Here is a 27,275-nt window from a genome sequence, read left to right on the forward strand (position 1 = left end):
AGACCACAAATTAAGTACCAGCCACAAATATCTCCAAGATATTAAAGGGATTACACCTGAAACTCTTGAGCAACACAAAATGCACTCTATTAAATACGTCTGAAAGTGAAATGTGCCCGATTGTTTCGGTATGTGTAAACATCTCCACAGAGGGAGAGAGCTATTTGAAGTGCATGAAGGGAAACCCAGGCTTTACTAATCTTGTTAATTCTCCTTGACATTTTTCTACACTGTTTAAGTCACATGAATGCACAACTCAAACATGAGAAGTGCAAGTGATTTTATGTGATAGACAAACACAAAGAGTGTTAAAGTGGCCAGAACGTTTTTGATGGTTTTCATTTTTTTTACAAAAAGAAAATCAGAGAATTGTGAAATACTTTTGTATTAAAACCCACCATTACTCTTATACCCCAAAGTAAAATCCAGTACAACCAATTACCAACTTTGACTAAGTTGGCTATTCATATGACTTCTATGGAAAAACAGGTAGAACAGAATGTAAAATTCAATATTTTACATTTTGGGCTAAATGCATAATGATGGAAAGCACCATCCCTACAGTGAAACATAGTGGTGGCAGTGTCATGCTGGAGGGGAACGCTTATAGAAAACCCATTTAAATGACTTGGAACTGAGTAGGAGGTTCACCTTAAAGCAAGATAGTGGCAATAAACACGCAGCCAAATCTGCAGGGGAATGGTTAGAAAAGAGCAAAGCATGTTTATGTTCCAGAAAGGCCTAGACAAAGCCCAGAGCTGAATCCATTTGAGAATCTGCAGCAAGACTAAAAGATTATTGTAATCACAGAAGCAGTATTGACAGGGGGAGTTGAATACCACCACGGAATATTATGGCCATACCAAGAACAAATTAAATATAAAAAACATAAAGTTATGACAACAAAATTATAAAATTATAAAAATAAAGTCAATATTATGAGAGTAAAGTCATGACATTATGAAAATAAATTTATATGAGAATAAAGTGATAAGAAAAAAGTCATACAAGAAAAAAGTTGAAATAAAACAAGTAAAGTCATGATATTATGACTTCTTGTAATAGTACAACTTTATTCTTATAGTATTATGACTCTATTCTTGTAATTTGCTTAACTCAGCCTTAAATTAATGCATACTCAGATTTCTGTATTTGTAAAAAGATCAAAATAAACTATTAATCTTTTACCTTCTACTTTATAATTATGCAGAACTTTTCTTTACTTTCCATAACTGTCTGGGTTAAAATCAGGTCATCTTGAAAGCAAGTCATTTAGAATTGAACATTCAAGCATCCAGATAAAAACTATCAATGGCCTTTCTCAGAGAGGGTCAAGTGTTAGAACTGGCAGCCACAGAGCAACCCGATCACTACCCTTACTCACAGCCTTCTTCTCTGGCGTTCCCGTCGGAGACGTCGCAGAGAGACGCTTCTCTCTGGCCATCAGCTTGCTGTTGGGTTCCCTCAGGGCCCTCTTCAGCTCGTTGATGCTGGCCTGGTGCTTCAGCAAGACGTCCTGAGATTTATCAAGAAACTGGAGGACACCACAAGACAGAGGAAGGCGTTAGCAGTAATTCACAATGCCTTGCTTTAAACAATAGAACTCACATTACCAGGAAAAGGCGGGGAGACAATGCTGCGTATGCTGGAATGTGCACCAAAAGATCGGCTTAAACTCGGGCTGAGAGCAGATTATTGCTTGTGTCTCTTCTATTTTGTCTCCTTTAATGCTACTGGACCAAAAAAAAAAACAAAAAAAAAAACAATTATGGTTCCAGCTGAATTGCTTGTAGAGATACAAACAAGCATTTTAATCTAGCTCTCGCTCCAAAGTTCAATGATAAAATGAATATGAAACATCTATTAATTTGCTTGCTGATTAAAATTCTGCTTCCTATTAAGGTTTTGTTTGGTTTGTTTGTGTGCTTGGAGTGATGACAAAGTCAATGATGCAGTCATGTAGCACCATAATTTAATACTCTCTCGAGTATTGACATTTTTCACAGTTCTGAGTGAAATGCTCCTTAACCACGTTTTTTTTTTTATTATTATTTCTCTGGCAGCTCCATAATTATTTTAGTCATTCAAGGAGAAATTGAGACATTGTCAAGTGTGTCCTTGAACCATAGTGAAGCTTTATTCCTTTTAGCAATGAAGCTAAAAGGAATAAAGACAAATTCAAAGTTTGTCTTAGGAATGTGCATTTGTAGAACTGAGAACTGTTAAATCTAAGCACTTGTTTTAAGGTTGAATAAATCAAACTACTGATATTTCACAGACACTTGAGCAAAATATAATACATCCTTTTATGGATGCAATAAATTATCAGCAAGTTAAAGAGACAGAAGCAAAAGCAGTATGAAAAGCAGACATCGCTAGAGCCAAATCCATGGAAGTTGTACCTCCTTTTTGTGCCGAGGAGTGGTCTCCTGGTCCAACTGAGAGAGCTGAGTTGGGGCAGGAGAACAGGCGTGCAAGAGATGAAGAGTGCAAGATCATACAGTAAAAGGACAAGGTGAAGAAACAAGATGGAGGATCAGGGAGATGGGGAGGAGATAGGTCTGACATCTTAATTATTAAAGTAAGAAAGTGCTTTGAGAGAAAATACATTTTGGAATTTGAGACAACGGAAAGCATGAAGACACAACGAAAGACCTCAGATGGACCCATGAAGCGCTGTACAAAAGAACAAGTCAGGACAGTTTTATATGAAATGTTGACAAAGGTTTTCTAGAGGCTGAATGTTTTCCATGAAAATGGGTTGGTTTTCCCTGGTTATCCTGGTTATCTTAACAGAAATGGTTAATAGGAGTGAAATTTTGTCCAAGTTCAAGTTGGTTCAACTTTAACCGAAATAAACTTTCTCCCATTGGACACAGGTCAACTATTCTGCCTTTAACAGTGCCATAGTCTAGGAATTAATTTTTGCTGTTTTGTTATTTTCCCATTTTTCAGTTGTGTTATTACACACAACTGAAAAAACAAAACATTGACTATTCAATGTTTTGTTTTTGTCTCCCTTATAGAAACATGTAGGGTATTAAATACTTTTGGTGGTTAGTTGAGAATAAGTCTATGAAAACCTAAAATACAAACTTTTCTGTTCTTTCAACTAGTGACGGTGTCTAAAGATCAGTTTATCAGTGGGTTCAATCAGCACAACCTGGTTGATACCAACCATCTTAATCCAATACAACCAGTACCAGGAATTAAGACTAACTGGTGGGACCAGATTATTTTTTTTTTATTCATGTTAATTAGAGTGTCTGTGATTATTTATTGTAATTAATTGCATTTTAAAACAGAACCGAACATCGGCAAAATAAGCAATATTATTGATCCAAAATCCAGTTTGGTGCTAAATTGTTGAATAAATAGACATAGGTCTGCAGGATTGGGCTAAACTGACTGCTTTGTGTGTAAAGCGCTTTGAGACGAGGTGCATGTAGAAATAAATTTGAACTGAAATTGAAATATAACACTTGCCGTTCCATTTTCATGCAGCTATAAATTACAGACATTATGCAATGACGCTAAATTCTTTCACTGATGCTTTTTTTGGAGGCCTTACTCGCAAAGTGGAAGATGAACATTTAAGGGCTGAGGTAGAATCTGACAGATTTACTGATGGATAGTTGAAAACATCGTGCAGACCAATAAACAGACACCAAATACCTCCTGTTTACTGTCAGCTGGGGAGCCAACCTCCTCCTTATTGCCAGCAAGGGTTGAAGAACAGAGAACTAGTGTTAGAGACAGAAGGCCAGGCTCCAGCCTCAGAAAGAGTTAATGCTGCAGTATGTAACTTTTATTTTAAAAAATATATATACTTTTTTAAATATAGAGGGAGAAATTAAGCTCCTTTGCCTTCTTCCAGTGCTACCAGTGCTAAACAGAAATAACCGTTAAGAACCAAGTGGAGGCGGGTCTCAGTACTGTCAATGATGCCTGTTTGTGTGCAGCTCCCAGTGAATGCTAAGGCTAGGTAGAGGTGATCTTTTCACAGATTACCTGTCTCATAACATGCTGTCAAAACATGGTGATAGTTTTAGGAAACATGTTAAAAAAAAAAAAAGACTGCAGCTTTATGTGCTGTGAAGTTAGCCAGATTAATAAGGAGTGCAGTCAAGGCATGAAAGCTGGGTGAACAGGAGTGAAAGGAGAAGAGTTAGAAAAGGCTAGCATTAGCCTAGCAAAGCTGCTTCTCACCTGAGTTGTAGTGAGAAGCTTCTAATTCTGCTTGTATTTACGTCATCACCTCAGCAGTTCCTGTCCAGCTCTGCACTTCAAGAAGCCAGAGTTGACTTGAAACTGGCTGAAGCTTCCTCACCCTGATTTCCCTCTTTCTGCTCGGCGTGGTGTTGCCGTCCTGGTCCTTGTCCTGCTCCATGTCCTGGCTCTGATTTGGGTCCCTGTCATCCTCGTCCTGCTCCAGGCTGGGCTCCAGCTCCGCCTCCTGCTCCTGCTCGTCCACCGAAGGGCTGCGGAGGCGGCGCTGCTCGCTGGCGCTGCGGCGGGACAGACCGTCGTGGTTCTCGCACATGGACGACACAGGCCGCGAGAACTCTGCTTGGATCAGAAAGGCCAAGGTTTCAAACAGGAGAAGACAGCGAGCTGCAGCTATTAGCTATCTGAGCTACTTCGCATTTTATCTCCATATTTTGAAGTACTGTTGTGATAACAGTAAAAGTGACGATAAGAACTATTTATGATGTCTTTTTTACGTAACTGTATCAAAGTAAAAGTGGCTGAATAAAAAACATCACTGTAAAAAAAATGTTTGCCTGTATTACTTTCTCCCCTCTTCAGTTTTGTACAACTTTGTGCTCATTTAACATAAAAATCAGATGAACCACCTCGTAGTTTGTGGCAAAAGCTTTGAATAACCCTGCGCTGTATCTCTCTTTTGGTGCTTCATTAGGCAAAGTTACTCACCACCATCCAAGCTCCTGGACAGCAGGTACCTTCTGCTGGCGGAGCGCTCAAAGTGAGGCGCCGGGCGGTCAATGAGGGCGCTGGCCTGTCTGGTCTGAGCCTGCGTCCTTCCACTGTACCGAAACTTGGAGCCCATCACCAAGAAGCCCTTAGGAGGAGGTTCTGGAGAAACCAGGCTGTGGAAACAAAAAACACCACACGTTTCTACACGACACAAAAATGAAGAGAGAGAGAGAGCTTTAGAACAGAACATTTGTAAAGAAAGAAAGAAAGAAAGAAAGAAAGAGAGAGAGATAGATAGAAAGAAAGACAAGAAAGAGGATATCAAGGCTAACTGTATTTAAACAGTAAAATTCAGAAAACTTCACTACTGACAGCAACAATATTTTACTTCAGTAATGAGTTCTGCTAACAAATTCAAAGGAATTCTGGGAACGTCGTCCCAAAATAAATAGGAATTGACCCTGTCATGGTTGCACCTGACGCAATAAGCAATAAATCAAGTAATTGTAAGAGAAATTAAAGCACACTCAATAACCGTCATTTACGTGATTTATTGTTTTTCTCTTTCTACCAAAAACCAGATGATTTTTTTGGGTTTGAACTAGAGTGAATACTTTTGCCAGGGACTGTTGGTGCAGAAATGCTAATGAGAACTGAATCTGAAATGTTTTTCTCACCGGAAGAAGGTGTGGTGCTCAATGCAGACCTTCCACAGTCTCTTGGCGGCTCTGTGATTCGGAAGCTTAAACCCAATGGTGCTTTCAAACTGCTCATACTGGATGGGCCAGAAACACACAAACACAGAAATATAAAGGAGAGGTCAGGGTTGGATCAACATGAGGGAAAATTCAGAAATTGTATTAGCATCTGCAAAGAAAGGGTGAAAAAAAGTTCAGAATATCCTGGATAAAAATGTATTCCATAGTCTATATTTACAGTTTGTAGCTGCGGCTGCAGCTGCAGCAGCTCTGCTGAACGGCTTCTTTATTTGGCTTCCTCACAGGCTCACTGTGCAGCCCAGCTGCTTGGCTTGACATTCATATCTGATACGGCTTCCAAAAATACAGGACATGTTAATGGTACATGTCTCTGGGAAGTCTGCAGACTTACTCTAATATGGCAGCTTTTGAATTGAAACAAAAAAATACTCTGCACAATTTCTCTAAAAAGTCAGATCTGCAACGGATCACGGCAAATCCGATTTAGGGATGCACAATAGTTTACAAATATATCATTATAGTAATGTCATTGTGCACAATATTCACATCACAAAGGACTCTTTGGAGAGCAATAGTTCAGCTAAGGAAAAAATGAAGAGCCTACTGCAGTGAACCTCCTGGTTATTCCACCAAATGTTGATTTATGAACTCTTCCTGAGTTAAAACATTAGTATTGTTTCTAAAAGAAAATTAACTTGTTTCATTTGCATTATTTGAGGTTTGAAAGCGTTGCATCTTTTTCGTTATTTTGACCATTTCTCAGTTTTTGTATGGAATTTCGGAAACATGCTGTCAGTAGTTGTGTCTAAATTTTTTCCAGTGCTGTAGCTGGAAGTTGTATTTTTTATGTTAGCCAGTAGGAGTCTCGCAGCAAGAAAAGCTCATGCTAGACACAAATGAAAGGCAAGAAAAAAAGAAAACAGGCGTCTATTGCAACAGATGTCATCAGCACAATATTTACCAGTACAGTCATATTCAATAAATTAAAATATGCATTCTGATGAGACTAATTTTCCAGATAAAACGTACCATTTGAAAATAACCTTCAAATGGTTATTAAACATACTTTTAATTAAGTCATCATCTCTGTATTATAAAATAATTGTTTTATTTGTCTGATGTAATATTCTAATTTTAAATGTCGTGTTTTTGTTAGCTATAATCATAATTATGAAAAATACAGGCTGGAAAACACCTCTATGAGAGTAATTCATCTATAAAATCTGTTTCACTTGGTGAACAAGTTCCTGAAATAAATAATATTCACTTATTGAATGGGTATTTATACACAACATTCTAGCAGCAGCCACATTCTGAATTACCTGAAATAAAGTTAAATTGTCCTTGTAGGATTTTATCTGAGTTTTTCACTTTTGCATCCTTGAGTCTGACACACATTCTGCTGATAGAGTACAATGGATCTGAATGATCTGATAGTTCAAAGTTTGTGCGTCAGGGATTATTTTCCAGTAGTTTGTGGAAAATAAGTTTTCCACACAAGTTTCAATCAACTGAGCGTTGATTTGAAACGTGTGTGTTTTACCATCATTCTGTCTCTAGAAGCTGTTAAAATGCATCATTAATAACACAAAATTACAACAATATTCATGTCCATTATTTGAAGAGTATACAGTATATCATGACTATAACTTTATAAAGATGCATTTATGTTTTTAATAGATGCCTTTTCATTAACCATAAAATTGCACAACTTGGAATTCCAAAAAATAAAAATTGCTCAATGGAAACAGCAATTAAAATATATATGTTTCTTTTTATTAAAAATTGCACTTTCCATTGCTTTTTTCCAAACACTGCAATGGATCGTATGATCATGTGACATCATACGAGTGGCATGATCAACAGCAGGACGTTACTACTGAGAAAAGTAAAAGAAGAGAACAGTCTTCAGTCATTCTATAAAATCTGTGACTATAATTTCCCCAAAACGCTNGTCACATGACCAAACAAATACCACATGGCCAACACCCTCGACTCCCCTTCCAGAAACACATATTCAAATGGCAACAAGATGGAAATAAGCATTGGTTGTTAATATCAGCCCAGTTTTACTTGATGACTTACATTGGGTGATATCAATGTTAATGCCGATATATTGAGCATCTCCATCTCAAAGTTAGCATGATGAAGATGAAGCAAGTCTAAGCAAAACTCTATGAGTTTTGCTTAGACAGATATAAGGCCTATATAAGGCCTGCCAGCTTTCCAGGCCTTATAGCAGTGACTAGATATTTTATCTAGTCACTGCTAAGTGACTAGATAAAATATAATTGCCAGTCACACCAAAAGCATACCATTTTAATAGGGAATGAAAGTACTACTTATTCATCATCATGTCATTCTTGAAGTACGTTTGTCGGAATTGTCACAAGTGGTTACACAGAGCTGTGAAAGGATGGGTGACGGTTTGATGCAGCAGCTCTGGAGACATGTTGAGAGTGTTCTTCACAATAATTAGTCAAGTCACCAGAGTTCTGCAAGATTTCACCTCCCCCACAAAGCCGTGCGTAACAAGAGTTTGGAGCAGTTGTGTCCGATCCCCTACAATTGTCTTTGAAAGGATCTAGAACAAGGGATTCTGTTGCCACATCTATTATCTCTGTCATTTTGCAGCCTTGTTGTGAATGCAGAACAGGCGCTGGTAACAGTATTACTCAGGCAGGACAACACTTTCCCAGACTTCCTCTAATTATCATTGCATAATACTTTGACAAGCATTATGCACAGAAATGACAAACATGAAAGAGATAATAGATGTGGCAACAAAATCCCTTGTTCTAGATCCTTTCAAAGACAGCTGTTGGGGAGCAGACACAACTGCTCCGGACTCCCGTTACACACCGACGTGAGACGGCTTAGCTGGAGAGGGGAAGTCTTGCAGAGATTTGGAGAGCTATGTCCAGAGATTAAGGAGTTTCTCCTTGTTACAAAATGTCCAAAATAAGAGCAAATTAATGAAGATCAGTGGCGGCTCGACTTGGTGTTTTTACTTAATGCCACATGAGCTAAAGGAATTACTAGACTTCGCTCTAATGAAACTGGTGGCTGCATTCATGTGCAAACCAAGATATTGATGTTGATTTGTTCATAAAGACATGAGGGAACCTCTTTGACACCAACATCCAGCTCTACTTATGTGTGTAAGCCAGCCTTTTCCAAAAGTAAGGCTTGAAGATTATTTGTCCAAAAAACTATTCTACTGGTACTAATTGGTCATTTGGAGGCCTGTTGGAGGCTAGCTACCAGCTGCTATTGTTCGGTCTATGGAACATTAGCTGACTTTATTCAGTGCAAATTATCAGAGTAAACAATGAACCATGAACTGAATAATTTAATAGTGCTGTCAGGCAGTGGCAGGCTTATTTCCGCTAAAGCGCTAATGCACTCTATTAGCTTGGTGCTTTAGCTAACTCTGAAAATATTTAGTGCAGTTAGCTTCCTGTTCACTTGTTTTTCCGCATAAATTCTGAAGTGCTAATTTACTTGGTTGTTTTGTAAACTTTCAGTTCAATAAAGATCACCATCTGTTTGGTTGTAGACTTAAAGACATTTTCAGGTAGTTGTAGACATTTATATTCATTCTCTTATTTAAAATGGGTGAAAACTGCTTATGCAGCAATCCTGTTTACTTTTCTTACTTTCTGTCCTTTTTCCCCAATAACCTTATTTTAAACATAAATTATATAGGACTAAAATAAAACATGGACAAGATGTATACAAAAATGCAATATATAAGGGCATAATAGAAAATGTAAATCATATTGTCAAAATTAAATTGGGGTTCGAGGGTTGGAGTCTTTCAAGGGCAGATATAGTCTGAATTGACGTTAGCGCTTTAGCATTAGTTTCCACTAAATAACGTGTTGGTGTAGCGCTTTAGCTTAAGTGGAACTAACGTTTAAGCTAAAGCGCTACACCAATACGTGTACCTGCCCACCACTGCTGTGAGGGTTCATGCAGTTAACCAAATATTTCATGTTGTAACATTTACTTTGAATATTAAAAGGCATTTGCTTTTTTATAATCTTTTTACGACTATTCAACAAACATTTAGTAATAGTTGAATGGATATTGAATACATTAACTAAAGGAACTCAGTTGGTGTGTTAAACACCTTCAGAAACAAACATTCCAAAAGCAAAGGAATGAATTCATCAGACATTATTTTTGTGAAACCACATCAAAGAGCAGAGTCTAAAAAGTGTAACAGATCCAAGCATTCTCCTCACAGTAACACAATAACACCGGCGCTTCTCTGGCGTGAGGCGCACTGCTGATTGGATTTTCTATTGCAGACAACATTTGACATTTCTCCAACTTAATCTGATTGATACAGACAGCGAATGAGATATTGACTGAGGGGCAGCTTAGGTACGGGGAAACACAAGCATCATCCGATTTCCAATCTCAGTTTCCAGAATGGGATAAAAGCTTAAACGATTTTTGTAATTTGGCAGAAAGAACGCTGTCGCTAATTAGCAATCAAAGGGGGAAAGACATGACCGAGAATCTCTTTTCAAAGACCACAAATTAAGTACCAGCCACAAATATCTCCAAGATATTAAAGGGATTACACCTGAAACTCTTGAGCAACACAAAATGCACTCTATTAAATACGTCTGAAAGTGAAATGTGCCCGATTGTTTCGGTATGTGTAAACATCTCCACAGAGGGAGAGAGCTATTTGAAGTGCATGAAGGGAAACCCAGGCTTTACTAATCTTGTTAATTCTCCTTGACATTTTTCTACACTGTTTAAGTCACATGAATGCACAACTCAAACATGAGAAGTGCAAGTGATTTTATGTGATAGACAAACACAAAGAGTGTTAAAGTGGCCAGAACGTTTTTGATGGTTTTCATTTTTTTTACAAAAAGAAAATCAGAGAATTGTGAAATACTTTTGTATTAAAACCCACCATTACTCTTATACCCCAAAGTAAAATCCAGTACAACCAATTACCAACTTTGACTAAGTTGGCTATTCATATGACTTCTATGGAAAAACAGGTAGAACAGAATGTAAAATTCAATATTTTACATTTTGGGCTAAATGCATAATGATGGAAAGCACCATCCCTACAGTGAAACATAGTGGTGGCAGTGTCATGCTGGAGGGGAACGCTTATAGAAAACCCATTTAAATGACTTGGAACTGAGTAGGAGGTTCACCTTAAAGCAAGATAGTGGCAATAAACACGCAGCCAAATCTGCAGGGGAATGGTTAGAAAAGAGCAAAGCATGTTTATGTTCCAGAAAGGCCTAGACAAAGCCCAGAGCTGAATCCATTTGAGAATCTGCAGCAAGACTAAAAGATTATTGTAATCACAGAAGCAGTATTGACAGGGGGAGTTGAATACCACCACGGAATATTATGGCCATACCAAGAACAAATTAAATATAAAAAACATAAAGTTATGACAACAAAATTATAAAATTATAAAAATAAAGTCAATATTATGAGAGTAAAGTCATGACATTATGAAAATAAATTTATATGAGAATAAAGTGATAAGAAAAAAGTCATACAAGAAAAAAGTTGAAATAAAACAAGTAAAGTCATGATATTATGACTTCTTGTAATAGTACAACTTTATTCTTATAGTATTATGACTCTATTCTTGTAATTTGCTTAACTCAGCCTTAAATTAATGCATACTCAGATTTCTGTATTTGTAAAAAGATCAAAATAAACTATTAATCTTTTACCTTCTACTTTATAATTATGCAGAACTTTTCTTTACTTTCCATAACTGTCTGGGTTAAAATCAGGTCATCTTGAAAGCAAGTCATTTAGAATTGAACATTCAAGCATCCAGATAAAAACTATCAATGGCCTTTCTCAGAGAGGGTCAAGTGTTAGAACTGGCAGCCACAGAGCAACCCGATCACTACCCTTACTCACAGCCTTCTTCTCTGGCGTTCCCGTCGGAGACGTCGCAGAGAGACGCTTCTCTCTGGCCATCAGCTTGCTGTTGGGTTCCCTCAGGGCCCTCTTCAGCTCGTTGATGCTGGCCTGGTGCTTCAGCAAGACGTCCTGAGATTTATCAAGAAACTGGAGGACACCACAAGACAGAGGAAGGCGTTAGCAGTAATTCACAATGCCTTGCTTTAAACAATAGAACTCACATTACCAGGAAAAGGCGGGGAGACAATGCTGCGTATGCTGGAATGTGCACCAAAAGATCGGCTTAAACTCGGGCTGAGAGCAGATTATTGCTTGTGTCTCTTCTATTTTGTCTCCTTTAATGCTACTGGACCAAAAAAAAAAACAAAAAAAAAAACAATTATGGTTCCAGCTGAATTGCTTGTAGAGATACAAACAAGCATTTTAATCTAGCTCTCGCTCCAAAGTTCAATGATAAAATGAATATGAAACATCTATTAATTTGCTTGCTGATTAAAATTCTGCTTCCTATTAAGGTTTTGTTTGGTTTGTTTGTGTGCTTGGAGTGATGACAAAGTCAATGATGCAGTCATGTAGCACCATAATTTAATACTCTCTCGAGTATTGACATTTTTCACAGTTCTGAGTGAAATGCTCCTTAACCACGTTTTTTTTTTTATTATTATTTCTCTGGCAGCTCCATAATTATTTTAGTCATTCAAGGAGAAATTGAGACATTGTCAAGTGTGTCCTTGAACCATAGTGAAGCTTTATTCCTTTTAGCAATGAAGCTAAAAGGAATAAAGACAAATTCAAAGTTTGTCTTAGGAATGTGCATTTGTAGAACTGAGAACTGTTAAATCTAAGCACTTGTTTTAAGGTTGAATAAATCAAACTACTGATATTTCACAGACACTTGAGCAAAATATAATACATCCTTTTATGGATGCAATAAATTATCAGCAAGTTAAAGAGACAGAAGCAAAAGCAGTATGAAAAGCAGACATCGCTAGAGCCAAATCCATGGAAGTTGTACCTCCTTTTTGTGCCGAGGAGTGGTCTCCTGGTCCAACTGAGAGAGCTGAGTTGGGGCAGGAGAACAGGCGTGCAAGAGATGAAGAGTGCAAGATCATACAGTAAAAGGACAAGGTGAAGAAACAAGATGGAGGATCAGGGAGATGGGGAGGAGATAGGTCTGACATCTTAATTATTAAAGTAAGAAAGTGCTTTGAGAGAAAATACATTTTGGAATTTGAGACAACGGAAAGCATGAAGACACAACGAAAGACCTCAGATGGACCCATGAAGCGCTGTACAAAAGAACAAGTCAGGACAGTTTTATATGAAATGTTGACAAAGGTTTTCTAGAGGCTGAATGTTTTCCATGAAAATGGGTTGGTTTTCCCTGGTTATCCTGGTTATCTTAACAGAAATGGTTAATAGGAGTGAAATTTTGTCCAAGTTCAAGTTGGTTCAACTTTAACCGAAATAAACTTTCTCCCATTGGACACAGGTCAACTATTCTGCCTTTAACAGTGCCATAGTCTAGGAATTAATTTTTGCTGTTTTGTTATTTTCCCATTTTTCAGTTGTGTTATTACACACAACTGAAAAAACAAAACATTGACTATTCAATGTTTTGTTTTTGTCTCCCTTATAGAAACATGTAGGGTATTAAATACTTTTGGTGGTTAGTTGAGAATAAGTCTATGAAAACCTAAAATACAAACTTTTCTGTTCTTTCAACTAGTGACGGTGTCTAAAGATCAGTTTATCAGTGGGTTCAATCAGCACAACCTGGTTGATACCAACCATCTTAATCCAATACAACCAGTACCAGGAATTAAGACTAACTGGTGGGACCAGATTATTTTTTTTTTATTCATGTTAATTAGAGTGTCTGTGATTATTTATTGTAATTAATTGCATTTTAAAACAGAACCGAACATCGGCAAAATAAGCAATATTATTGATCCAAAATCCAGTTTGGTGCTAAATTGTTGAATAAATAGACATAGGTCTGCAGGATTGGGCTAAACTGACTGCTTTGTGTGTAAAGCGCTTTGAGACGAGGTGCATGTAGAAATAAATTTGAACTGAAATTGAAATATAACACTTGCCGTTCCATTTTCATGCAGCTATAAATTACAGACATTATGCAATGACGCTAAATTCTTTCACTGATGCTTTTTTTGGAGGCCTTACTCGCAAAGTGGAAGATGAACATTTAAGGGCTGAGGTAGAATCTGACAGATTTACTGATGGATAGTTGAAAACATCGTGCAGACCAATAAACAGACACCAAATACCTCCTGTTTACTGTCAGCTGGGGAGCCAACCTCCTCCTTATTGCCAGCAAGGGTTGAAGAACAGAGAACTAGTGTTAGAGACAGAAGGCCAGGCTCCAGCCTCAGAAAGAGTTAATGCTGCAGTATGTAACTTTTATTTTAAAAAATATATATACTTTTTTAAATATAGAGGGAGAAATTAAGCTCCTTTGCCTTCTTCCAGTGCTACCAGTGCTAAACAGAAATAACCGTTAAGAACCAAGTGGAGGCGGGTCTCAGTACTGTCAATGATGCCTGTTTGTGTGCAGCTCCCAGTGAATGCTAAGGCTAGGTAGAGGTGATCTTTTCACAGATTACCTGTCTCATAACATGCTGTCAAAACATGGTGATAGTTTTAGGAAACATGTTAAAAAAAAAAAAAGACTGCAGCTTTATGTGCTGTGAAGTTAGCCAGATTAATAAGGAGTGCAGTCAAGGCATGAAAGCTGGGTGAACAGGAGTGAAAGGAGAAGAGTTAGAAAAGGCTAGCATTAGCCTAGCAAAGCTGCTTCTCACCTGAGTTGTAGTGAGAAGCTTCTAATTCTGCTTGTATTTACGTCATCACCTCAGCAGTTCCTGTCCAGCTCTGCACTTCAAGAAGCCAGAGTTGACTTGAAACTGGCTGAAGCTTCCTCACCCTGATTTCCCTCTTTCTGCTCGGCGTGGTGTTGCCGTCCTGGTCCTTGTCCTGCTCCATGTCCTGGCTCTGATTTGGGTCCCTGTCATCCTCGTCCTGCTCCAGGCTGGGCTCCAGCTCCGCCTCCTGCTCCTGCTCGTCCACCGAAGGGCTGCGGAGGCGGCGCTGCTCGCTGGCGCTGCGGCGGGACAGACCGTCGTGGTTCTCGCACATGGACGACACAGGCCGCGAGAACTCTGCTTGGATCAGAAAGGCCAAGGTTTCAAACAGTAGAAGACAGCGAGCTGCAGCTATTAGCTATCTGAGCTACTTCGTATTTTATCTCCATATTTTGTAGTATTGTTGTGATAACAGTAAAAGTGACGATAAGAACTATTTATTATGTCTTTTTGACGTAACTGTATCAAAGTAAAAGTAGCTGAATAAAAAACATATCACTGTTAAAAAAAAATTTTTTGCCTGTATTACTTTCTCCCCCCTTCAGTTTTGTACAACTTTGTGCTCATTTAACATAAAAATCAGATGAACCACGTCGTAGTTTGTGGCAAAAGCTTTGAATAACCCTGCGCTGTATCTCTCTTTTGGTGCTTCATTAGGCAAAGTTACTCACCACCATCCAAGCTCCTGGACAGCAGGTACCTTCTGCTGGCGGAGCGCTCAAAGTGAGGCGCCGGGCGGTCAATGAGGGCGCTGGCCTGTCTGGTCTGAGCCTGCGTCCTTCCACTGTACCGAAACTTGGAGCCCATCACCAAGAAGCCCTTAGGAGGAGGTTCTGGAGAAACCAGGCTGTGGAAACAAAAAACACCACACGTTTCTACACGACACAAAAATGAAGAGAGAGAGAGAGCTTTAGAACAGAACATTTGTAAAGAAAGAAAGAAAGAAAGAAAGAAAGAGAGAGAGATAGATAGAAAGAAAGACAAGAAAGAGGATATCAAGGCTAACTGTATTTAAACAGTAAAATTCAGAAAACTTCACTACTGACAGCAACAATATTTTACTTCAGTAATGAGTTCTGCTAACAAATTCAAAGGAATTCTGGGAACGTCGTCCCAAAATAAATAGGAATTGACCCTGTCATGGTTGCACCTGACGCAATAAGCAATAAATCAAGTAATTGTAAGAGAAATTAAAGCACACTCAATAACCGTCATTTACGTGATTTATTGTTTTTCTCTTTCTACCAAAAACCAGATGATTTTTTTGGGTTTGAACTAGAGTGAATACTTTTGCCAGGGACTGTTGGTGCAGAAATGCTAATGAGAACTGAATCTGAAATGTTTTTCTCACCGGAAGAAGGTGTGGTGCTCAATGCAGACCTTCCACAGTCTCTTGGCGGCTCTGTGATTCGGAAGCTTAAACCCAATGGTGCTTTCAAACTGCTCATACTGGATGGGCCAGAAACACACAAACACAGAAATATAAAGGAGAGGTCAGGGTTGGATCAACATGAGGGAAAATTCAGAAATTGTATTAGCATCTGCAAAGAAAGGGTGAAAAAAAGTTCAGAATATCCTGGATAAAAATGTATTCCATAGTCTATATTTACAGTTTGTAGCTGCGGCTGCAGCTGCAGCAGCTCTGCTGAACGGCTTCTTTATTTGGCTTCCTCACAGGCTCACTGTGCAGCCCAGCTGCTTGGCTTGACATTCATATCTGATACGGCTTCCAAAAATACAGGACATGTTAATGGTACATGTCTCTGGGAAGTCTGCAGACTTACTCTAATATGGCAGCTTTTGAATTGAAACAAAAAAATACTCTGCACAATTTCTCTAAAAAGTCAGATCTGCAACGGATCACGGCAAATCCGATTTAGGGATGCACAATAGTTTACAAATATATCATTATAGTAATGTCATTGTGCACAATATTCACATCACAAAGGACTCTTTGGAGAGCAATAGTTCAGCTAAGGAAAAAATGAAGAGCCTACTGCAGTGAACCTCCTGGTTATTCCACCAAATGTTGATTTATGAACTCTTCCTGAGTTAAAACATTAGTATTGTTTCTAAAAGAAAATTAACTTGTTTCATTTGCATTATTTGAGGTTTGAAAGTGTTGCATCTTTTTCGTTATTTTGACCATTTCTCAGTTTTTGTATGGAATTTCGGAAACATGCTGTCAGTAGTTCATAGAATAAAAGAGCAATGTTTATTGTACTCAAACATACCTATTAAAATCAGATAAACTGATCATTTTAAGTGGTGTCTAAATTTTTTCCAGTGCTGTAGCTGGAAGTTGTATTTTTTATGTTTATGCAATATTTAGCCAGTAGGAGTCTCGCAGCAAGAAAAGCTCATGCTAGACACAAATGAAAGGCAAGAAAAAAAGAAAACAGGCGTCTATTGCAACAGATGTCATCAGCACAATATTTACCAGTACAGTCATATTCAATAAATTAAAATATGCATTCTGATGAGACTAATTTTCCAGATAAAACGTACCATTTGAAAATAACCTTCAAATGGTTATTAAACATACTTTTAATTAAGTCATCATCTCTGTATTATAAAATAATTGTTTTATTTGTCTGATGTAATATTCTAATTTTAAATGTCGTGTTTTTGTTAGCTATAATCATAATTATGAAAAATACAGGCTGGAAAACACCTCTATGAGAGTAATTCATCTATAAAATCTGTTTCACTTGGTGAACAAGTTCCTGAAATAAATAATATTCACTTATTGAATGGGTATTTATACACAACATTCTAGCAGCAGCCACATTCTGAATTACCTGAAATAAAGTTAAATTGTCCTTGTAGGATTTTATCTGAGTTTTTCACTTTTGCATCCTTGAGTCTGACACACATTCTGCTGATAGAGTACAATGGATCTGAATGATCTGATAGTTCAAAGTTTGTGCGTCAGGGATTATTTTCCAGTAGTTTGTGGAAAATAAGTTTTCCACACAAGTTTCAATCAACTGAGCGTTGATTTGAAACGTGTGTGTTTTACCATCATTCTGTCTCTAGAAGCTGTTAAAATGCATCATTAATAACACAAAATTACAACAATATTCATGTCCATTATTTGAAGAGTATACAGTATATCATGACTATAACTTTATAAAGATGCATTTATGTTTTTAATAGATGCCTTTTCATTAACCATAAAATTGCACAACTTGGAATTCCAAAAAATAAAAATTGCTCAATGGAAACAGCAATTAAAATATATATGTTTCTTTTTATTAAAAATTGCACTTTCCATTGCTTTTTTCCAAACACTGCAATGGATCGTATGATCATGTGACATCATACGAGAGGCATGATCAACAGCAGGACGTTACTACTGAGAAAAGTAAAAGAAGAGAACAGTCTTCAGTCATTCTATAAAATCTGTGACTATAATTTCCCCAAAACGCTGCATATCTATTCCCTCCCAAGTCGGCGGGGCTTGTTGCGCCAACACCTGAATAAAACACCAGCATCTCCTCTGGCTGAAAGATGATGAGCGCTAGCACCATGACTGAATTTAAGTGCAACTCATGTAACTGTTTACATCTGTCACTGCCATGATTTTTAATGACTTAACGTTTGAAAAAAAAATTCACTTGTGATTTTAGTTTAATTTCTTATTTAATGAAAACACCGCAATTTCAAAATTGTGTTTTTCTGATAATGGCCTGGCATGTGATCAGGTGCTAAGCAGCCTTTACCTCCCCTGGTCTTATTTTAATGTAGAAGTTGCTCCTTTTATAAGAAATCTTGAGAATCTTCGGCCAGGCGAAGCGGTTGATCCTCAGTCTGTCTCGGTAAATCAGCAGACCGTTGGCACATACCCCCAGCATTATTTCGATCCCTTCCGAATCCTGCGGACAAACGACACAAGAAATTATTCAAGACCCAAATAGCCATTGTTTATTTCTTAAATTCAAAAAAATTCAGAGAGTTGCAAACTTTAGCGTGATGGAGGTCCACCCCATACATGGACAGCTTCTTCGCATTTTCCAAGAAGTTCATTTCAGCCTCTGCGGGCGTCATCCCCCTTAATGAAAGCACAGAAATATGTAACAGCGTCAACATATTTCATAAAGCAATGAAACTCTGAATCATGCCGACTGTAGGTGGAGTAATCTGACTGAATATGCTTGATGTATTCACTTCTAAGTTTCCAAATTAGAGAGTGAGACAGTCTACTGACTAAGAAAGTGCTTTCATACAAACTGCAAGCATCACCATACTGTCTTGAGGAGGACAATATGGTAATGTCACAGCATCAATCAGAGGCCATGTGGATGATTAAATGTTTCAGAACAAGAGAAAACCCCATCAGCATATCGCCCCGGATAAAAAATCTCATCAATGCGGCAGTCTGTCCTGTCATTACTTGTAGGTTCGGTGGAGGTCCATCACCCTCTCCTCCAGCTCCCGGGTCTGGTTGGGGGCAAAGCGGAAGTCACCAACGTAGTCGGAGCCGTGGTCGTCCAGGTCGTAGTCACCCAGCTCAGCCTGGATGGCGTAGGAGCCCAGGAGGGCATGGGTGACGAATGAGCATGGCAGCCGGCCTGACAGGATGTCATCCCTTAGCTGCAGACACAGGTAGTATCTGCGAGACAAGATGAGAAACGTGAGGGAGAGAGGAGCAAGAGGGGCCTCGGTTTGCTGTCAGAACAGCCTGAAGCAGGCAGGCTGCAACAGGTAGTCAGCCTGCTTAATCCCAGCCAGTTACAGGCATTCCAGGGATAATCCATGGAAAAGGAAGGGGGGGGCTCTGAAAGCTTTGAAATCAGAGAAAATATGCCAAGAGAATTGTTACAGTACCTTTATGTAAAGACACACACACACACACACACACCCACACACACACACATGCAAACTAGCATCTTTATAGATGATGTGTGTGAGCAATTTCTTCTTTGATAAACACTGACTGCACAAGCGAAAGTGTTACAACTGGTAATGTGGGGGGAAGGGTGAAATGGTGTGTATCTGTGCGTTTGTTTATAATACCTTGTGGGGACGATTTTCCTGACATATACTACGTTGTGGGGACCAATCGCTCCTCGTGGGGACTGGAGCCTTGTCCCCACAAGGGGAAACTCTGTTTTTGGGTCAGGGGTCAGANGCCTGAAGCAGGCAGGCTGCAACAGGTAGTCAGCCTGCTTAATCCCAGCCAGTTACAGGCATTCCAGGGATAATCCATGGAAAAGGAAGGGGGGGCTCTGAAAGCTTTGAAATCAGAGAAAATATGCCAAGAGAATTGTTACAGTACCTTTATGTTAAGACACACACACACACACACACACACACACACACACACACACACACACACACAAACTAGCATCTTTATAGATGATGTGTGTGAGCAATTCCTTCTTTGATAAACACTGACTGCACAAGCGAAAGTGTTACAACTGGTAATGTGGGGGAAGGGTGAAATGGTGTGTGTGTGTGTGTGTGTGTGTCATATTGACATATTGTGAGGCCCAACACAATGTTGCGAGGACCCATGTGCCTTATGGGGACAAATGCCCAGAGTCCAATGAGAGAAGTGTTGTTTTCAGGTTAAGGTGTGAGTTGAGTTTAAATCAATCTGCATTATTGCACATTTCAGCAACGAGGCAGTTCAATGTAGTTTATATCACAAAAACATCACATCATATTCACCAGTATGTTGGTCAATGTGTCATGAGTTGTAGTGGTGAGATAAACACAGTGGACCCAGGTTATGGTGAAAAAATTATGATTTAATAATAATAAGCACAATAATTCAGGCAGCACAGATGAGCAGAAGGGAAGAAGCTCAAAACTGGTAGCAACTGGTTAAAATCACAACGATGGTAGACTAGACAAGACAGTAGCATAGATGAGAACCCGACAAGGAAACAAGGGACACAGGTGGGTTTAAATACTCAGGGAGACAATCAGGGGAAACAAGGAACAAGTGTAACCAATCAAGGGGTAGACAGGACAACACAGAGACTCCACAGAACACAGAAACCAGTACCAGTTAAGTTTAGGGTAGAGGTTCAATTAATAAATGAAAAATGAATGGAAGTCAACACAAATTCCTCAGTTTCTATAGAAGTAAAATTATAACAATAAGACAAAAAACTTCAGGTCACATCAGTGTCACAAAAAGACTAAACAAGAAAAAAAAAATGCATCTCCTCTTCACATTTATTTAGTTCATTTTGAGCCCAAAAACAAAAATTGTCTGTGCAATAAAAATTTGAGAAAAATAAATAAATTATAAGGACACGCATGTGTGTGTGTGGGTGTGCGTGTGCATGTACATCCTGCATAGAGAGGACTATTATAACCACTACCACCAACTAAAGTAGGTTGTTGTGGATAGCTTTTCTTTTTCAATTGGAATGTGCTTTGCTAGTCAGTTCAAGAGATATTATGTGAATTAAGTTTTAGCTAAAGGTAGAGCAGAGAATAGACTACTAATGGTCAAAGGCATAAATGCAATAACTAAAATCAATGGAAGTAAATACTGAGTCCGCAGTGGGATGGAAGCATGCGGATGTGTGTGTTTGGTACCTGGTAATGTCCTCTGTGAGCTGGGAAGGATCTGGGGGGTAGAACTTCACTGCAAAGGCAAACTGCCATGGAGAGTCTGTTGGAGGAGACGCTGCAGTGAGAACTACGACTTCAGACAAACTGGAAAATGTATTTCCCCATTATGGGTTTCTTGTTCTTGATTTTCTGTCACACTTACATATGTACTATCATCAAACTAATCTTAATGTCCAAAAATAAAAACTAGGGTAAATACAAAACGAATGACGGCTTATTAAGGGAAAATAACTATCCAAACCAACCCAGCAACTATTTGAAAAAAGTAATTCTTGTTGCCATAGAGCAGGGGTCTACTACAGCCGGATCTGGCCCGCCTCCTCATTTGGTCCTGCCCCTGAACGATACCAGAGAGCATTCAGTGGTTTTTTTTCATATATATGTGGATTTTTCTTCAACCACCAGGGGGCTCTTGAGCAGATATAAAAGTTTGTTTCCCTCAATGGAATATATACTAGTCAGTACCAGTCACCGTTTCGCTCACGGTTTTTTTCCATTTGCATTCTGGGTAAAAATCTATCTACAAACGCGAATATGTCGTCGGCAGTAATCCACCCCCCCCCCCTACCCCCCCGCAGTCAACAAAACTTTTCTAAGGTTTCTTTCTCGAAAAACTAAGACCGGCCCCCGACCAGAAAAGGGAACAGTTATGTGGCCCTCGCAGGGAAAAGTTTGGGGACCCCTGCCATAGAAGGTGCTGGCACATTTGTGATTCCTCACTATCAGTATTTTTAAACCATTTTTCTTTCAAAAAATGTTTCATTTCAACCATATGGAGGTATTCATGGCATCTGTTTAACCTAATGCCAAAAGCATCCTGGGCCATGACATGACCACAGTATTTAACAGCTGGTATTACGTTCATTTTCTTAAATGCTTTGTTCATTCAAACATTATGTAGTTCTAACTTAATCTGCCAGGTGTGAGAATAACTTTGGTTTGAGATTCAAATGCAACAAAGGAGCAAAAATAGAGGAAATCTGTAACTAGAACAAAATACAATAAAAACAAACAAGCAGAAAAGGTGTTTCTTCACAGTGCAGTTATTTCCAGTCCATTTTACTGAAGTTGCATTAACTTGATAAAAAAAAAAATATATTTTAGTAAACTAATGTTCTCCGAAAAGACACTCACTGCGCATCTGCTTCTTGATCTCTTTGGAGGGGTCCAACCAGTTCTGTAAGACAGAATGCAATGTTCACACAGGGCAGATTGGAAACACGGCTCACACACACGCGCATGCACACGCGCACACACGGTGTCACGTCTTCTTCTAATTGCTAACACTGCTGCTAATGAAAGCCTCTCCATATGGTGAAGGTAACGGAGCCCTGCGCCCCGCTGAGCCATTCAGACACGCAGCGATCAGACTTTCCTATCTGATCCCATCATGTTCCGTTGTTCAGCTAACCGTGTCTTTAGCCGGGGAACTGGTTTCGTTTTGGCAGCAGCGGTTTGTGATGGCAGCTGGAAGCCACACTGCTCAGTGGCAGTGAACAAGAATGAAGGAATTACCCAACAAGTATTCTCAGCATGCTGGACTTGTTACCAAAACACTGATACTCTCAATATTTCATCACACTGACTCACACTGGCTGATCTGAAGGAACTTATTCACAATATTTGACTTACATTAAAATAATGGGCGCCGTCTAACAATAGAAGTAAACGCTTCACATTTTGTCATGTTAACACCAACAGACTGAAATAAAATACATAGACTTGAACATAATTGTGAGACAGAATATCTCTTAAGCAAAAATCTGAAAAGTGTGGCATGTATTCACATTTGACTGCAGTCTCAAATCTTTTGCTGCCTCTCACAACTGACCGGTTTCCCTACCCACACTGTATCAAATAATCCCCACAGTATGATGCTGCCATCACCATGTCTCATACTAGGGCTGATGAGTACAAGTAGTAGTAGTAGTTGTTTGCCACATTTAAATTTACATATTCACCTTTTTATTTCTGAAACAGTTAAGTAACAATATGTCACTTGCCATTGATTCCACTGTTATGCACAACTTTGAATTTTAAAAACCACAAACTTTTCATAAAGTTGTAACATAGTGACCATGAAAAGGTTTTTCCAAGGCGCTGTTGTGGACGTTATGCTTATATTCAGTTTCTATTGGTTAAATTCACACATTTAACGGTTTCATTCACTAGGCATTAGGATGAAGTGATTCCCATTTTAAAGCTGTAGAGCTTAGCAGGGCCAGGTCATTTACTGGCATGTAAGTTTTGACAAGGCTGCAATGTGAGCCGAAAATATTTTTCTTATGTGTTTGACTCTTGTGCGTCTGAAGTAAATCTACTAGCAAGAAAGAAAAAAAACCTCTAGCGCCTTTGAGTTCTTAATGTTTGAAGAAGAAGGTGTTAAAACCTGAATCAGCCAGAGTTAAGACCTCACTTTTCTCAGAGCCTACAGATAAACTGGGTTCTCAAATTTGGCTGATTACAGAGCTATATCACCATTGCGGTAAGATAGCTGAACTTACATCAGCTACATGTTCTAATTTTGAGAGGTGCAGAGCTAGACCAGCTAATTAGCTTGAGCTTATTAAGCTTATCGAGTTAATTTCGACAGGCCCAAGGTTTTTGTTTTATATACTGAGAAATGTCGAAAAGAAAAGTAAAGTTGGGAAAAAAAATTTTCCATGTCAATTTTTTTTCTATTCTCATCCAGTAATGGAAAATAATAAAATAAAATTCTCATTGCAGATTTCTCAACACTGTATTAGAAAGCTGTAATCTTCAAGGTGTGCTTGATGTACATTGTTTTTGTTGTGTTTGTAATACTGTGGTCACATTATTTCCTGTCTGTGTGTATTTGTGTGTGTTGTTGCGGGGACTGCATAGTTCAGTATGAGCTCAGAGGCAGAGTGTCGTCTCTCTCTTTATGTGTGTAATTTGTATTTAAAGTTGTGATTACATGACAGTACAAGGCTGATGAGCGAAACAGAAAAGCAGTCTCTGAAAACTAACTGCGGTGAAGCATCTCACCAACATTACATCAAGTCTGAGGGGCTTGTTTCACCATAGAAGATTATTTATTTAACCTAATTAAATGAGATGTTCTTTAATTTATTAACAAAGAAAACTTGCAAATAAATAAAAAGAATCAGCTCTGTTTACTTACTTAAGCTACACATGTCAGTGTAATAGGCTTTGTTATAACTTCACAAATTCATTCAACTTTATTGAACTTTTTGAATTCCCAAATTCCCAATCTGAAGCTATGAAATATGACAGAATTATATAAGACACTTTTGGTGAAAGTCAATCATTTACTTCTATCTAGTTATCCCAAAAGTGAAAAATAAAATCAGTCAAACATTTTAATGATAAATGATTAGACCCCACATTTTGGGTTTTTTAGTAAACTGCATGATGTAAGGACATCCTGGTCCAAACCCACAAAACAGAATAAGGTACCACCCAATATTAGCACTTAATAGAAATATGACAACAATTTAGAGGTTCCTAAAATTGATTTGAAGTAAACTGCAATGACAGAACCTGTTTTAAAGTGCATACATGTCTTCTTTGGACTTGCTGCTAACTTCAAACTCCAGGTCAGAATAATCCAGATTGACACAGCGTTGGATTTGACCGGGAAGTTGAAATCCAGAGCTCTGAATTAATAGTATTTTAATTGCAAATTGGAGACTGAGAATCTGATATTAATCTCCATTTTGTTTGTTCCAACACTAAAGGAACACGTTGACAAAGAGAACTTGAAGAGTATAAAACATCAAAAGTTGATAATCCTAACCAATCAGATTGTGTAATCAGATTTCTGTGTGAAGGATTTACAACATCAAAGTGACCCACATGCACAGAAGAAGAACGTTGACATGATGTCACACAACAACTCCCTGTTTGTGGAGGTAATGACTGATGGAGCTGTTTATGTTAAGTTAATACACCAATGGGAGCAGGTTGTTCATAACAACATAAAGAAAGCTAATTAAAAGAAAACACAACTAATAGAAACAGCTTTTTGTGGACAAATGACTGCAACCTCAATAGGAAGCCAAGAATGATGGGATTGTGATGTGATGTGCTTCACTGGCAAAAGATGTTTCCACTGATCAAATATGTGTAACTTTTGATAAAAAGTTACACCCTATGGAGGAGGTGGGTGTCTCTGCTCTATCAAAATTGGTTTATTTTTCAAAACTGCAAAGGAAACATTATTTTTCCATCGCAGGTGTCACATTATCAACAACTAGATGTTGCCAGTGGTGCAAACCATGAGCAAGACAACAGGAAGTAGTTGGAGGACGAACCCGCGGTGTGTTTTTGAATGCCTCATTGCATGAACAAACTTATCCAGGTGTGATTTTTCTTGCATTTCTTCTTAAATGGAAATACCACAGTTATGAAATTGTGTTTTTTCGACATTACAGAATATTCACAAAATTTGACACATATTTGGAATGGAAATGTAGCTAAAGACTTCTTTTACTTTTTTGGCAGCCTTTGTTTAAGAGAGGTTAGATAGGAAAATGTCTAACCTCTCTTAGACATTTTCCTGTCTAAGAGACAGTAAAATCTCTCTTTTTTTTCCATCAGGCAGGTTCAAGTCCCGGACATCAGGCTGGGACTTGAACCTGTGACATCCGCGTCAAGGACTAAAGCTTCCATACACCCCTGAGCCACCAGACCACCCCCAACTAAAGACTTCTTTTATAATTTCATCATCAGAATGTTCAGCCATTATGTACATCCTGATCTACTGGTGCAGAATGATGACGCATGTCTCACATCAACGACATAAAAGTCGAATAAACTGGGACATGACCACACAGACTTCAGTCACTTTGAAAACAATCAGATATGTGTGTGATTTAGTACCCATATAAGTGGCACACTTCAGATTTTTTTTTCTGGTGAAAAGATCATAATTGGGCCTTTGAGACTGATGTGAAAAATTAAGATATATGCCACATATTGGCAAAAAAAAAAAATCTGATTCAGGTCCCCGTTGAGCGCTGAGTGAACTTAGCGTTTGTGTTTCCAACAAGGAACTCAAAAAAATCTTGCTTCTGATTTTTGTGAGCACAACAAGAGAGTTATGTACTGCAGGTAAAATAAATGCTTTGAACTTTTTGACAGAACCTCCCTTTCAAGAATTCTGAGCTGTCCCTCCAAGTTTACTTGTTTTCTCCGAGATGAGATTACTTTTGCTGTGAACTGGCAGTATAAATGAAACTGAAATGGCACTGCAATGCGCTTTAATTTACTTGTTATTTTGATCCTCACACTCACATTTTGCTGCGTGCGACAAAGTTCCAAGCCGCCCATGGCGCAGGAAGCCGACAGTAATCTGTGGAACGCCAAGCGCTGCAGAGCAGCTGCATATTAACGCTGACAGACGTTAATATGTCATCAGTCTGAGAGAAAGAAGCATGTTGATCCTCTAACATCCAGACCTGAGGCCACAATGAAGTTCACTTCCACACTCATTTACAGTCGCAGTCACTAATAAAGAGCTGCTGGCACTTATCTCCTCCTTGAACTAACTGGCTGAGGGTGAAGACAATCACTTAGCAAGGTGCTCTTGACCAATTTGTTTTTCTCTTTGGAAAAGCTTAGGAACCTTTAATTACAGATCATTAAGCGCTTTTATTCTAAGTTTGCGACATGAAGCAGTCATTGGGAACAAATATTCTCCTGAAGAGCGGAGATTAAATTCTCATTCCTCCAACGGAGATGGAGAAAGACCATCTGAAATGACATTTTAATTCGCCGGCTTGTTTGGTCTCCTGATCAGGAGGGGGCCGCAGGCGGGAAGCAGCAGCTGCGCTCCGATAAGTCTCTTTGATGACGCTGTCGTTTCCACCAAATCTACAGCAATACCTGCATAAGGAGGAGGTAGAAATATTCCGCTGATCTTTTAAACACCTAAATTACGTCTAAGATTGCGATCGGACAGTCAAGGTCCAGCCGGTCAGCTGACACCGCCTGCGCAGGCTGATTAGGAAAACCTTTAGAATGTGCTGGAAGTGTTGAAAGCGACCTGGTCTTGTCATCTTTCCAAACTTCAAAAGCTGGAATGTTTCACTGTATTCCTGCAGCGTGATCTCAGGTCTGCCCAAAGGCAGGCTGATCAAAACCAACATCAAACCAGGAACTGATAGCCGGATTCCACCAGAGCGCCGTTAACCTGTCTGTCACTAGAGGACCCAAATTTGGGTCCTCT

General features: G+C 38.7%; 1 protein-coding gene across 1 annotated transcript in view; it reads right to left on the bottom strand.

Moving 5' to 3' along the window:
• The window catches only part of LOC103144107 (band 4.1-like protein 1), a 75,477-nt gene that overhangs the window by 30,050 nt on the left and 18,152 nt on the right, over positions 1 to 27,275 (bottom strand). The window contains exons 4-20 of the mRNA XM_016675752.1: positions 22,196 to 22,238; positions 21,026 to 21,101; positions 18,864 to 19,082; positions 18,434 to 18,521; positions 18,193 to 18,345; positions 15,819 to 15,916; positions 15,139 to 15,314; positions 14,529 to 14,767; positions 13,874 to 13,909; positions 12,601 to 12,645; positions 11,523 to 11,732; positions 5,616 to 5,746; positions 4,936 to 5,111; positions 4,331 to 4,569; positions 3,676 to 3,711; positions 2,403 to 2,447; positions 1,385 to 1,534 (exon numbers count right to left, since the gene is read on the bottom strand). Of these exons, the coding sequence (XP_016531238.1) occupies positions 1,385 to 1,534; positions 2,403 to 2,447; positions 3,676 to 3,711; positions 4,331 to 4,569; positions 4,936 to 5,111; positions 5,616 to 5,746; positions 11,523 to 11,732; positions 12,601 to 12,645; positions 13,874 to 13,909; positions 14,529 to 14,767; positions 15,139 to 15,314; positions 15,819 to 15,916; positions 18,193 to 18,345; positions 18,434 to 18,521; positions 18,864 to 19,082; positions 21,026 to 21,101; positions 22,196 to 22,238 (2,160 nt within the window). The remainder of the gene's footprint in view (positions 1 to 1,384; positions 1,535 to 2,402; positions 2,448 to 3,675; positions 3,712 to 4,330; positions 4,570 to 4,935; positions 5,112 to 5,615; positions 5,747 to 11,522; positions 11,733 to 12,600; positions 12,646 to 13,873; positions 13,910 to 14,528; positions 14,768 to 15,138; positions 15,315 to 15,818; positions 15,917 to 18,192; positions 18,346 to 18,433; positions 18,522 to 18,863; positions 19,083 to 21,025; positions 21,102 to 22,195; positions 22,239 to 27,275) is intronic.

Source organism: Poecilia formosa, unplaced genomic scaffold, assembly GCF_000485575.1.
Source record: "Poecilia formosa unplaced genomic scaffold, Poecilia_formosa-5.1.2 Scaffold121, whole genome shotgun sequence".
In the NCBI taxonomy this organism is placed as follows: domain Eukaryota; kingdom Metazoa; phylum Chordata; class Actinopteri; order Cyprinodontiformes; family Poeciliidae; genus Poecilia; species Poecilia formosa.